The 14,221-nt window shown below is 48.5% G+C and overlaps 1 protein-coding gene across 12 annotated transcripts in view; it reads left to right on the top strand.

Moving 5' to 3' along the window:
* Positions 1-14,221, top strand: part of LRP1 (LDL receptor related protein 1) — a 312,513-nt gene that overhangs the window by 281,865 nt on the left and 16,427 nt on the right. For all 12 annotated transcript variants that reach the window (XM_083599706.1, XM_083599705.1, XM_083599704.1 and 9 more), the window contains 12 exons: positions 885-1,001; positions 2,296-2,415; positions 3,377-3,499; positions 4,284-4,409; positions 5,308-5,424; positions 8,896-9,002; positions 9,285-9,417; positions 9,991-10,110; positions 10,859-10,981; positions 11,542-11,685; positions 11,927-12,064; positions 13,894-14,013. In XM_083599706.1, the coding sequence (XP_083455832.1) occupies positions 885-1,001; positions 2,296-2,415; positions 3,377-3,499; positions 4,284-4,409; positions 5,308-5,424; positions 8,896-9,002; positions 9,285-9,417; positions 9,991-10,110; positions 10,859-10,981; positions 11,542-11,685; positions 11,927-12,064; positions 13,894-14,013 (1,488 nt within the window). The remainder of the gene's footprint in view (positions 1-884; positions 1,002-2,295; positions 2,416-3,376; positions 3,500-4,283; positions 4,410-5,307; positions 5,425-8,895; positions 9,003-9,284; positions 9,418-9,990; positions 10,111-10,858; positions 10,982-11,541; positions 11,686-11,926; positions 12,065-13,893; positions 14,014-14,221) is intronic.

The raw sequence follows: 14,221 nt of genomic DNA, 5'->3' as shown, positions 1-14,221 counted from the left end.
CTTTGCCATTGGCTATGCTAGCTTGGGTTGATGGGAGTTGGAGCCCACCCCTGCTTCAATTGCATACATGATCTGATTATATTTGCCTTCCTAAGTATATTGTTCTCCTGCTTAGGTGCTGCACAGCACTGACCAGACAGTCCTGGCATATGAGAGATGTGCCGAAGGCCATAGTGATTCTGAACTTATTCTGTGTTGAACATGCCACCTATATATTCCAGTTCAACCAGGCTGCTCTGTGCAAAAAGTATCAGCTCCCCGCGGCTAGTATGAAGCTTAATCCCTACTAGGCGGGAGAGAGAGAATTCCCTGGGCTAGATTTAGCCATTTTGCCAAACAGCAGTGGAGCCCTGCCAGATTAGGTTCCTTGGAGCCCTGTATTAATTTGGGAGTGTACCAGCGTGGATGATGAGTTTGCTGCCTTCCTCTAGGACTCTTTAAAACATCTTTCCACTCCAGCTTCGGCAATTCTTCCTCCCCACTTGTTACTAGCTATATAAAGTATTTGCAGATGAAGGAGCAGAGTCCTTGGCACCAAAGGAAGTTGCATGAGAGGGTTGGCTGGCTGGCAGTGTATGGGTCAGGGAGGCATCAGGCCCTTCAGTTTGGAGAAGGGAGTCCTGCATCATAGAAAGGACATAGGAAGCTAGTACCAGATCAGACCATTTCCCCATCTGGCACCATATAGCCTACTCAGACTGGCAGCAACTCTCCTGCATCTTAGCTAGAGGTCTTTCCAACCACCTCCTACCTCATCCTTTTGCCTGGAGACACCAGGGATCAGAGCTGGCACCTTTTGCACATAACGCCTGTGCTCTGCCACTGAGTCTCTGGGTCCTTCTCCCAAGGTATCATCGTAATCCCATGTTCCCTTCTCCCAACAGCTGAATTCAAGTGTCGCCCAGGACAATTCCAGTGCTCAACAGGAATCTGCACCAACCCAGCCTTCATCTGTGATGGGGACAACGACTGCCAAGACAGCTCAGATGAGCACAACTGTGGTGAGTTGCCCAGACCAAAGCAAATGGTAAAGTTATTGTCCTGGCTTGTGTTTACACCATGGCAATGGAGGCTGTTAGGTGACAACAAGGATCTTTATTGAGCCAGAGTAGAAGTAAAGGCTCAGCAACAGGTGCTGGGTCACTTCAGCTGCAACACTTAGGCTGGGTGACAGGACGGCTGAGACCAGCTGGACTAGAATCAGGAGTCCCCCTGTGCCAAGGCTCCTCACCCAGTGCGACTGAACTGGTTGTGCTCCACTAAATCTGCCTCTGCCTTGCCCTGATGCTGGGAGCGCAACCAGTTCAGTCGCACTGGGTGAGGACTCTTGGGGGCAGCGCAGGGGGCTTCATAACTATGAAGTAGATTGCAAGGGGAGAGGCAGGGAGAGCATTGGATTTTGGTGTCCCACAGGGCACTGCTTAAATTTGAGGCCCCCCCTTCCAAGGTCCACCACTGGGCAAGGAGGTCAGTGCAAGGAGGTCAAAACTGCATGGAAGCAACAGAGTTGTCCCAATGGCACACCCACCTGCCAAGCTTTTAAAGGCAAGGCAAGCCTTCTCCCAAAAGTCCTTGCTGTGCGAGAATGCCAAGAATGCAGAGCCCTGCTTCCTATCAAGAGCAGCCTTGTCCTGGGAGAGTCTCCACCCACCATTTCGCTGCCCTCTTTCTCCTCCTTGTCTGTCTTATTTAGTTGTCTCCTTCCTTTCCATAGAAGAGACTCAAGGGCAACCTCCAGAATTTGAGACAAAGCAATTAAAATACATGGTGCCTATTAAGAAAAGCTAAGGATTCAGAACCATAAAACACTAGAGATGGGCAAACCTTCCCAAGCTCTTCTTGGACTTTGAAATGATCAGATATCTATGTATCTATTTCTCTAAGCAGACCAGAGGGCTTTGAAATAATGACCCCCAATCCCTACCAGCCATCTCAGTCCTTCAAAAGCCAAAAGTGCTTCCTAGCCAAGGCCCCTCCCCACCCCTAAAAATCCACCTTCTCTGTCCTTTCAAGAAGTAAAAATGGCAGGAGAAGCAGTGCCACTCATGGAGAGGGAAATGATCAAAGGGAGGTTTTCCCTTCTCTCCTCCTTTTTTCTTTGTTGCTCTGATGCTCTACAAAACAGTGTCGAGCCACAAGGCCAAAGGAATCATGGGAGAGGTATTTCTTCCAAAACCTCCTGCAACTCTGGTAAATTTCATGAGACTTCCTGACAAAAACTGGTGTCTTAAGGCTAAAAAGTCTGGTCCTCACTCGTTTAAAAAGTGCTTTTGCTTTCTGCTTTCTTCCTGACAGAGGTGCATGTCTGCCTGCCCAGCCAGTTCAAATGTACCAACACCAATCGCTGTATCCCTGGCATCTTCCGCTGCAATGGGCAGGACAACTGCGGGGATGGAGAGGACGAGAAGGACTGTCGTAAGTCATGTTTGGAGCAGGGTCCTACTTGGAGCAGGATGAGGAGCATCACTTTGCCCTCTGCGCTCTCTCTAATTCAGGGGTGAAGAACCTGGGAAGCTTAAGAAATTAGGAATTTGCGCTGCGCTTCTGGATTCTGGCTCACATGGAATGGAGAAATAGAGCTGGGTGCATACTGATTGCAGCTGATGAGCCACTGCAGTAGGGATTGGGAGCCTGTAGTCCTCAAGATCTGGAATTGTGGCTCTCCACATATTGTTGAACTTCAGGTTCCTCATCCCTACTTCGGTGGCCTGTCAGAAGAACAAGTGTCCTTGTATGATCAGTACAATAAGCATTTATCTACTGGACTCCAGACCTATGGAATTTTTTATATATTTTGTGTTAAAAATGTACGTGATTCCATAAAAGGGTAACCAGATTTTCCCTGAGTTGAATTTTACAGCCTGCAATAATGGTCATGTGCTTATCGTCCATAATTCAGTTTGCTCAGGTGGTCATGGTGAGGGCAAAGAGTTATGAGGACACTGAAGCCCTGATTTCTGGAAAGCCTGCTCAGTCCCTTCTCTGACTTCTGAAATTTCAAAACTCAGTTTAAAGAAAAGAAGAAAAGTGGGATTTTGTAGGGGTGGAATTACACACCTAGTGCGTAATTTGAATAGCACTTTGAATAGCAATATTACAGTATATGTTGTATCCTGATTATTGTAAAGGTGTACCATCATCCTAGTGTTACAGCAGTAAAGCTGGCAGCACATTTGCAGCATGGTTTCAGATTGGGTGGTGAACCACTTGTTGAGATTCCCGCATTTCAGGGGGTTGAACCAGATGACCTTTGGGGTCCCTTCCAACTCTACAATTCTACAATTCCATGATTCTATACGAGTCAGCCTTTGGTGTAGGAAGACTCCTGCCTGCATTCAGCCCCAGAGCTCCTTCTTGACTCCTGTTTCTGTTGCAGCGGAAGTGACCTGCGCCCCAAACCAGTTCCAGTGTACCATCACCAAGCGCTGCATTCCGCGGGTGTGGGTGTGTGACCGCGACAATGACTGTGTGGATGGATCTGATGAACCCGCTAACTGCAGTAAGGAGCTACTGTGTCAAAGGCTTTTTGGCCTGGGAATGGGACGGCAGGGAGTAGGGTGGCTGATCCATAAGCCCATAGCTTTTGGCTAGAAAGCCTCTGCCTCTCTGCTTTTGAGAAGATGATGGATTTGGTGCCCTCAGCTTAGCCAGCCATGCATGCCAAAGATGTTATGGAAGTGCTGTTATGAAATCAGCAAATAAGCTTTCCAATTGCTTATTTGGTGTTAGAGCCTTGTGCAAATTGCATCCTAGGGCAAGGATTTGCTCCAAATTGGATCCACAACCAACACAATGTTCTCCAGATTCTGTTGGGCCCCAACTTCTATCAGCCCCAGCCAACGTGGCAAGAGTAAAGAATGATGATGGGACTTGTAGTCCATAGCATATGGAGGGTACCAGGTTGGGAAAAGCTGATGTAGAGCAATGGGCTGTACAGGCCTGTCCTACACCCTAGAACACATCCCAGAATCCTTAGCGGCATCACAGTGATTCCTTGGCCAACAAGTCAAATTTAGAAAGGATTTACTAGAACTCAAGTGTCTGAAAAGCAATAGCCATAAAACCTGATTGCTGTTTAAGAGAAGATGTCATTTTCTGGGATCTAAGTTCTACAACAGATTCTGTACTTGGTGCAAAGTTATTTACATGTGTACTCTCAAACAGCTTTTTATAAGAAAAGTAATTTTCTGTGCCTCCCCTGCCCTTATTTTGTAACAAATGGTTGCAACAGTGACAATTTTACCTTTCCAACCTTTGAAATGTTTCTCTCTTCACCCTCCCAGCACAAATGAGATGTGGGCTGGATGAGTTCCGGTGCAAGGATTCGGGGCGGTGCATCCCAGCACGTTGGAAATGTGATGGGGAGGATGATTGTGGAGATGGGTCAGACGAGCCCAAGGAAGAATGTGGTGAGTTGATGGTGCATTCAACTGGCGAACTACGCTGCACTAAGACAGAGAGTCTGGCTTGCTCCTTTTCCTATGGTTGATGAAAGGAGCTGGAAGTGGCACATTTGCCAGAGTCTTGGAGAGAGCCTGCGTAAGGGAAGCAGCACCTTTGTAACATGTGCAAGTCAAAATAGGAAGTCCCAAGGTGCAGACCAGTTGCATCCCTTGTCTCCTTCCTGTCTTGTCAAAAAGGAAGTCAATCAAAAGAGGGACCCTAGAGATACTAGCCTTTTTGCCTAAGATGCACCCAGACTGTTCTAAGTCAAGTTCAGAGCTTGGCTAAACTAGTACTTCATGCTGCAGTCCAGATTGGTCCCTGCCAATCCACTTAGATTAAACAGGGGTTGCCAACTTGATGCCCTCCAGGCAGGGCTGTAGCTAGGAGGTGGTGAGGTGGGCCCCCACCAGGGGCGCAGGCGATGGGGGGGGCGCAAAATCGGCTAAAATATGTCCATAAATATAAATATTGATTATTGCCTCATAAGAAATGGTTTTAAATAGAGGGTGAATTGAATGGGTGGAGGGGGCAGGGTTGGAGGAGAGGCAGAAAGAAGAGCTAATTTGTCCATGGCTAGGGGACGCAATCTGGACAGTTCTGCCAGGGGAGCAAGATCACCTAGCTACGGCTCTGCCTCCAGGTATTGTAGGGCTGACTAGTGCACCCCTGACCATCGGCCTTGCAGGATGGAGTTGTCTTTGTGCTCAAGCTGCTCTATGTACAAGAAGGCATCCAGAAGATGCCTTGTGAGCAAGGATAGCTATTTTTTTATGGGCTTTGTTTTTGATGCTGTTTTTACATTTACTGATGTCGTCCATTTCCTACCTTTTCTCTTCCCTGTGTCACTTCCTTTCTTTTCAGACGAGCGAACTTGTGAGCCCTATCAGTTCCGCTGCAAGAACAACCGCTGTGTGCCGGGTCGCTGGCAGTGCGACTATGACAATGACTGTGGAGATAACTCTGACGAGGAGAGCTGTAGTATGTGCCCCCTTCAGCCCTACACTGGGAGAGCAGAATGTTTGCATGTGGGGAGGGTGGCGGTCTTCTGACTTTTCCTGTGGGCTTGGTCCTTGTTGGATGGAGGAAATAAAACTAGCATTGCTTGTAGGAAGAGGACACTTAAATCTGGGTCTCCCTTTTCTATGAAAAGGATCATCCCATCAACGTATGGAAGCAGAAGATGGCCTTGAGGCTGGAATAAACTAGAGCATTCAATGGGGAACATCCAAATGCTGCTGGACTCCAACTCCCATCATTCCCAGCAAGCAGAGTCGTGGGCAGTTATAATGGGAGTTGTGGTCAAAGAAATCTGGAGGGCCATAGGTTGCCCCCTCTGAATGATGAAATTTCAGAAAATACTGGCTGGGTTTCAGGCCCAAGAGTCCTTTCTATTCTGGTATAAATAACATTGAGAGGGAGGAGGCCAAGAATTCCACTAAAATGCCTTCAAATTATGTGCCCTAAGCCCTGCCCAAGCCAACAACTATGTACCTTTCGGCACCAATTGTTGCAACCATCTCAGCCTATGGTAGCTGCAGGGGAAAGTGTGGCTTCCATGCAGCTTCCAAACCTGGAGTGAAGTGAGTGTGCAGACTCACTGGTGCAGGACTAAGCCCAGATAACCTTTTAGCTGCACCATCCTAAATTGTCTTCCTCTCTGCTTGCCCTCTACTGTTTCAGAATGCTGGGCTGCTCTCAGCCCCTCCAACTTGTGAGATCTTTTGGAGAAAGGTTTAGTTGGGGCTGAACTAGGAGGTTCCTCCCCATTTTTTGAAGCCTGATAGTTAACTCTTCTCACCCTACATCAGCAGTGCTGGTTTTAAGTATGTCTTACCCTCTCTGATCCTAGCTAAAGTGAGAGGTGCATCAAACAACGGCCAGCCTTTGGCCATCTCCAAGCATGGGAGGGAGTTCATCAATTCCACAGTGCTTTACTGCCATCAGTTGGCTTCTCATCTGCACAGCATGAAAAAAAGTGGTCCAAGAGAGAGCCAGCAAGTGATGGTGGGGGGAGAGAATCTCAGATGACTGACTGACCCATCATGTGATTCCAGCCCAGTCACTGAGATCTTTGATGGAGCTTCTGTTAGCTGTCCCCCCATGACTCAGTTGCATGTTTCATAACTTCTAGAAGCCATGCATTCTGTGTATTGGGTCCAAGCCTGTGGAACTCCCTCCCAACTGAGGTTAGACAGGCCCCCTCCTAGCTGAGAATGCCTTGTTCCAGCAAACATTTTAAGGCAGTGTTTGGTTTTATGATAAGTTTTTATTGCCTTCTTACCCCATTTTCTGTTGACACCACTTAGCAGTGTAAATAATGAAGCAGTATATAAATGTCTTAAATAGAGATAAATTTAATGAATGAATGAATTAGTTGCAGTCATCCCAGGGAGGCCAAATGGCTCCTACTTTAAATCTCATTAGAAGCCAAAGAGGCCTCCAGCAACAGATGGTGTTCTTACTTTGTTTTTAAGATTCACGATGGGTGCCCCACCTCCTCCCTTGCCACTTTCTCCCCCCCCCCCCCCGTAGACTCTAGACATGACTTTCTTTCAGGTTCTTTTGGTTTTTTATTTTATTTTGCCACGTTGTGTAATTTGAGTTTGTGCCATTTCACTTCATCTTACGTTTTTCTCCATTTTCACACTGTCGTATCGGGGCTTGCAGAGGTAGGTTTCTGTCGAAAATATTTTTCCTTTCCCCTTTAAAACCTTAACCATGGTAGAAAGAAAGGCTGGGGTGGGCAGAGGTGGGAGGACCATAGTGGTGTTGGGATTGCCATGTTATTTCCCATGTATTTCCCACTCCCCCCCCCCCCCAAAGTAATTGAATGGAGAGGGCTTCTCTGTGTGCTGCTTTGCTTGACTCCCGGCCATCCCTAAGGTCAAAGCAGGCTATAATAATGCCTTCTCTCATTTATCTGCTGTATCTCTCCTATTTGATGGATAAAGAGGTTTGCGAACTAGGACACACATCCACTCCAGCTGGGTGAAGTTAGTGTGCCCATCCAGTTTCTCCTTAGCAAGCCTTCCATTACCGATGGGAACTGGGTGGGGCTTCCCAAGGCATCCCTTAGGGTGGTACCTTGTATGTCTAGATCACTAAAAAGCGAAGGCAGGAACAGGCAGGGTGCTGCCCTCTCAATGCTGCTGCCACTTGCCACTTGGACCAGGCAGGCTGCGCAGTCACCCTGCCTTCCACGAGTGCACCCATGCAGCCCTACCCTCAGTGCCACCCTGCCCCATCCCAGTAAGCAGGAGCAATGATGGTGTCAAGAGGGTGGCGACATGGCACTGCCCTACCACACTGGCCCTGCCTGAGCAAAAAGCAACAGCATTAGAGGGAAGGCCATAGCTCAGTGCTAGAGCACATGCTCTCTATGCAAAAAGTCCCGGGTTTAAAACCCATCATTTCCTACACAAGCCTGGGAATGTCCCCTGCCTGAACCCCTGGAGAGCCACAACCAGAGAGTGCAAACCGTACCAATAGTCTGACTCAGAATGAGACAGTTTCCTGTGTTTGTAACACTTGTAATAACATTGATTGAAAATATATTTTGAGGGGCTGCCATCAAACAAGCAGATACCAAAAGCAAGGTTGCAGGAGAAATGGTCAGCTGTGTGTCTCCTTCTCTCCCCTGGAGCATCTAAGTGAAACTCTGCACAGGTCATCTTCGTACAGCAAATTTCCCTGCTCTCCTAGTGACAGTCGCTTAAGTGGGGCAAGAAAAGGACCATGTAACTTGCAGCATGGCGATGTCACACAACACACATTGAGAATGTTTAGATGTTTGGGGAAATAGAGGTGGATAATATAATCGTAGAGTTGGAAGGGACCACAAGAGTCATCTAGTCAAAGCCCCTGCTATGCAAGAATCTTCTTGCCCAATGTGGGGCTCAGACCCATGACCCTGAGATTAAGAGTCTCATGCTCTACCAACTGAGCTATTGCAGCGATGCAAAGCTGCAAAAGCTGTGATCTAGAGGGTATAAATAAGGTTTCACCCTCCTCCTCCTCCTCCTCTTCTCCCTGCTGCCTGCATCTGCAAAGCTGCTATGGGTGGTGGGAGGTGGGGATGCTTTTTGGCTGTCAAACAGAACTGCCTCATATTTTCCACTCCTGGGATTCCCAGTTGAGACAGAGTGACTGGGATGGTTGCCACTGTCTGCCAGAAGCTGCTTGTGTGGAGAATGGGGGTTTGATGTAGCCAGAAACCACTCATGTATCCCCTCTTCTTCTTCCCTCACCCCAAGTCCTTTGTGGCCTCTCCTGTGTTCTCTTCTTTGTCGTATTGAAGTCGAAAGACACTGATTTGTTTGAATAATAATATTTCCAGGGATGCCCTGGGAATAATAGAGAGCAGTGTTTATTCCCTGACTTAACAGAAGACGCTCCTGTGCTCGCTGGAACCTTCCATCTCACCTGCTCATGCGCTCTTTCTGCCTACAGAGCCCAGGCCTTGCTCTGAAAGCGAGTTCTCTTGCGCCAACGGGCGCTGCATTGCAGGCCGCTGGAAGTGTGATGGGGACCATGACTGTGCTGATGGCTCTGATGAGGTAAGGAGCAAGTCAGGTGCAAAGTGTTAAGCAATCAGAGAACACCAGAATTTGCCTGCTTTCATTTCTTGTAGGAGCAAACTTGGGAGCAGGTTAACTCTAGGAAAGGTGTGGGGAACTTCATTTGAATGCTGGTGAAGTGTTACTGTAAATAGGCAGGGAGGGGGCATGGAGGTTATAAGAACTCTTACAGTGTGTTACTGGGTGCTTTAGGTATTCACTTATCCAAATAAGGCCTGCCTGGGATTTGGTAACCCTGTTTCCTTTGCTTTCTCCCCACAGAAAGAATGCAAACCTCGCTGTGATCAAGACCAGTTCCACTGCAAGAGCGGTCACTGTATCCCACTGCGATGGCGCTGCGACGCTGATGCCGACTGCATGGATGGCAGCGATGAAGAGGACTGCAGCACTGGAGGTAACGCCCCTCTTACTCCCTCTTCCTCAGAAGAGGATATCATACTGGCTTCAGCCGCTGTGTACCTGCAAAGCATCAGTGCTGTAACGAGTGCCAAGTAACAAGTTACAAGGCTGCTCTCATTTCCCCCAGCCTGTATGCAACCCTTGGCAAGCAGGTGCAGCGTTGCCTCCAGGCTTCAGAGGGCATTAGGCAACACTTCCTCTGTCCGTCATTGGGCCCTGGTGCTGAGTGACACTAGTTGAAGGGACTATGGGATGTTAAAAGAGTGACTTGATCTAGGTGTTTGGAATGCTGGGCCAAACAAAATTTCCAAGGGGTCCCCTGCCAGCTGCCAAAGATGCCAGGTGCTGGCACCAGCCCCCCCCCCCAATCAGGTGGTATGTGCAAGGAACTGGTTGTGGAACTCCTCACTGCTCAAGATTAAAGACCTCTGAAATGTACTCGCAGCTCAAGTAGGGCTCTCAGTGTCACACCTTCGCAGTTTCTCCCTCCCTGTCCTCCAGGGATTGCGTGCTTTGTAGGAGGAGGTTTTGTAGCTGATGTGACTGGGCTTCTTTCCCCACTTTGCAGTGCGTACCTGCCCCCTGGACGAGTTCCAGTGCAACAACACCTTGTGCAAGCCGTTGGCCTGGAAGTGTGATGGTGAAGATGACTGTGGTGACAACTCAGATGAGAACCCTGAGGAATGCTGTGAGTGCCTCTGCCCCTCTGGGCGCTCCCTCTCATACTCTTCCCTGCCTGCTGCTCTGCAGAACTGAGAAAGTGAAGGGCAGCATCCACATCACATGGGGAAGGTCCCCCACCCCCAGGCTGAAGATCTTGGGAAAGGCTGGACCTGAGCTCATCCTCTGAGGCCCTTCTTTGTGTACCTCCTCCGTGAGAGGTCCAGAAGGTGGCAACATGAGAACAGGCGCTTTTTGCAGTGGAATGCTCTCCCCAGGGAGGATCGCCTGGCGCCTTCATTCTCCACTTTTAGGTGTCTGGTGGAAATGTTCCTCTTCAAACCGGCCTTTGGCTAATTAACATCCGATGCCCCTTAAAATGTGTTGGGGGGGCATATTGTTTTGTTTTTGTTCTTGTTTTTAATATGTTTTTTGCGTTTTTTTAATATTTTTGTGTTGTGAGCCATCCTGAGATCTACGGATGAAGGGTGGTATACAAATTTAATAAATAAAGATAATAAATAAAAACCTATGTGGGACAGTAGCCTGGATCCCTAGACAGCAGCTTCATGTCTTACTGTGTAACCAGATCCTTGCTTGTTTTCTCCAAAGCTGCAATCACAGCCCAGGAATGGAGGAGCGTGATGCAGGATGGAGGCGGGGGGAGGCAGAGGCAGGCAGAGAGGCAAGGCCTGCATTGTCAGCCACCCATACCTTTCCATGTCCCTCTGGCTCCCACATTCACTCTGACCATTTGTTTCTGTTTACTGGTGCAGTGAAATTCCAGTGTCCCCCCAACAGACCGTTCCGCTGCAAGAATGACCGTGTGTGTCTCTGGATTGGCCGCCAGTGTGATGGAATCGACAACTGCGGTGATGGCACTGATGAGCAATTCTGTGGTGAGTGCCTTCCTTGCTTTCTCCACCCTCCCCTGGACAACTCTCCAGTCCTGTGTCACCCGTACTAGTGCCAAACCATAGCTGTAACAGCAGGGATTAAGGTACTTATTTCCCTCCTGGTGTTCTTGGACTCCCAACTCCCATCAGCCCCAGCTAGAACGGCCCATGGTTGCATGGAGATGATGGGAGTTGTAGTCCAACATCATGTAGAGAGGCACTTTTCCCCCATCCCTGTGCTAATGCTTCCTTGAATTAAAATTATGGTTTGCTTTCATATTATGAAAGAGTAAGAATTACTCACATTTCTGGAATGTCTTTGTGTGGTTCATCATTTTAAGCATGCCCGGAGCAATGACTCATGCCGAGGTGCAACAGGCATGGTTCTCTGTAGGCGGGGCTGCTCTGTGCTGTCTTTCTGACTTGAATGGCCCAGTCACATCTCTAAGATTCAGTATCCTGCTTTTTGGGCGGGAGGGGGAATTAAAAGAATAGGCAGATGATAACTTTGACTTCACAACACGCTCTCTTCGCTTCTCACTGTCATCTCTGCAACCTCTTAGACTTGCCAACCACCAGGCCCAGGAGCTGCAGCCATGAGAAGAATGAATTCCTCTGCAAGAGCGGGAAATGCATCAGTTCTGAGCTTCGCTGCAACTTCTTTGATGACTGTGGAGACGGGTCTGATGAGGATAGTTGCTTGCCGGGTGAGGGGATGAATCACTGAAGCACTATGTACACCTTTGGGCAAGCAGAGGAGCTGGTGTTTTGTTTGGGGGTGAAGTGGAGAGGGGAGCATTATAAGCCCAGTATGACCAGCTTATAATGAGGATGTATGTGGCTTGGACGATCACAAACATGCTCCCAGTCTTCCTCCTGCTGTTCTCTTGCCTCTTGCCATTTCTGCCTACTGATGCAAGATTGTCTGCTCCCGTCTCCTGCCTGCAGATCTCAAGATGCCAATTGCCTGCAAGGCCAACATGACCATGTGTGGCGAAGAAGCCAAATGTGTCCAGACCCCCACATCTGTGTACTGCACCTGCCGCCCTGGCTTCCAGAAAGTGCCAGACAAGAATTCTTGCCAAGGTATTGAGCCAAAAGACAGGTTCTGCCAAGGCCAGAAGTTAGCTGGCCACTAGCGTGAAGTCGCCTCAAATTCTTTGTGAGCCCCTTTGAAGTTGTCTGTGAGATTCTGTGGGTTGAGCCCAGAGGAAACGGGTGGCAGCAATAGTGAGGGCTCTTTCAGGTGAGGGAAGACTGAAGAGCGAGATCTAAGTGTGTTCAGTAAATAAAGTTAGGGAAGCAACTGCTTCAGCATTACATAAAAGGGAAGAATGTGTCCATAGCTGTGGAGGGGAAACCACATGTGGTTGATGGAAGGCAAGGCAAGGCAGTGAGTCAGGCCGCCAGGCAGAACTGCTGTATTGATAAAGGTAAAGGTAAAGGTGCCCCTGCCCGTACGGCCAGTCGTGACTGACTCTGGGGTTGCGTGCTCATCTCGCTTAAGAGGCCGGGAGCCAGCGCTGTCTGAAGACACTTCCGGGTCACGTGGCCAGCGTGACGAAGCTGCTCTGGCGAGCCAGCACCAGCGCAGCGCACGGAAACGCCGTTACCTTCCCGCTATAAAGCGGTACCTATTTATCTACTTGCACTTAGGGGTGCTTTCAAACTGCTAGGTGGGCAGGAGCTGGGACCGAACGACGGGAGCTCACCCCGCCACGGGGATTTGAACCGCCGACCATACGATCGGCAAGTCCTAGGCACTGAGGTTTTACCCACAGCGCCACCCGCGTCCCACGCGGTGCTGTATTGATAGACAGCAACAAATGGGCTGATGGCATTCACAATCTGCCAGGCATGCAGGGGCTGTAATTTGAGTTTATTGCGTCTTTCATCCTAGCTCCCTGGCTAATGACAGTGACTGTGGACAAGTCAATTTTTGCAATCGGCTATAAAGCAGTAAATTAACACCTGATTGGTAGGGAGCTGCCCAGGGTGAATGCCACCCCAAATCCTCGTGATTATGAGATTCAGCTTGATGAGAATGACGAAGAAGAAGATGATGGTATTAAATAATTATATATGAGCGAATATTGCCTACAGCCATAGCATCCTTTTGTAGTGCTTGTACAAAAACAGCTTTGAAAAGACAAGGTCCCACTTTCAGGCTCCTACAAACTAACAATAATGAGATGAGCAGAGCACAGAAAGTGGAAAAGCCAGAAGAGGGATTCTGGGTGCGTTGCTAGGGAAAGTCTACAGGCAGGAATCTGGTTTGGTATCGTGTTTGTGGACATTCTTCTGGAAATCTAAATGGATTTTTCTGTTTCCGCTTTTAAAAAATGCATTCTCTTAGAGGAATTGCACCCAAATGAAAAACATTGTGCCAGAATTGACCCTAAAAGATACACGATAGTACTGGATAAGCACACATCTTTTGCTGTAGTTTTTTCAAAATAGGTTTTTGGAGAGGGTGGAAGAGGGGGGAAATATATTTTGCTCTCTACAATTGATGCCAAAGTCACTATGCAGTTGGTCCATGTTCTTCAGCCTTGAGTCCCCAGATGCTCTTGGGACTACAACTCCTATTTTTCTCCAGTGATCAGGTATGATGGGAGTTGTGGTCTGGCAACCCAGGGTTAAAGAACACTTCAGTAGGTGATTCTAATAGCCATAAGCAATTCTGTTGCAGAAGTGTTCATCTTCCACATCTGGATGGTGTTGGGACCTCGTTTTGGCTTTTTCCATATACTACAGAAATTGCTTCTATTTGACTGGAGACGATGGCAGGATGGGACGTGTGCGCTGTTGTTTTGCACAAAGACATCATTCTACAAGGTGGTTACTCTCTGTAATTCAGCTTCTGGCATTTGCCTCCAATAACCTTGTATATGTGTCTCCCTTACTCTGCCCAGATGTTAATGAGTGCCTGAACTTTGGGACCTGCTCACAGCTCTGCAACAACACGCAAGGCTCATACATGTGCACTTGTGCCAAGAACTTCATGAAGACCCATCACATGTGCAAGGCAGAAGGTACCAGTGAGCTTGGCTAATGGGAGCTTTGTTGCAGAGGCAATGAAGGGGGTGGGTGTGGGTGTGTACACATGCTCATGATGTTTAAGAGACACATGCTATAAGGCGTTGCTTAGCGTAACACACAACTTCAGGCATGACGTCTCATGGACAGACACTCCCGGCCAGAATCTCTCAATTCCTCTTCTTTCCAAGTAGATTCCTTCAG

The sequence above is a fragment of the Podarcis filfolensis genome (assembly GCF_964270895.1).
Source record: "Podarcis filfolensis genome assembly, chromosome: 2".
In the NCBI taxonomy this organism is placed as follows: domain Eukaryota; kingdom Metazoa; phylum Chordata; class Lepidosauria; order Squamata; family Lacertidae; genus Podarcis; species Podarcis filfolensis.
This window is presented reverse-complemented; position numbering and strand designations above follow the sequence as displayed.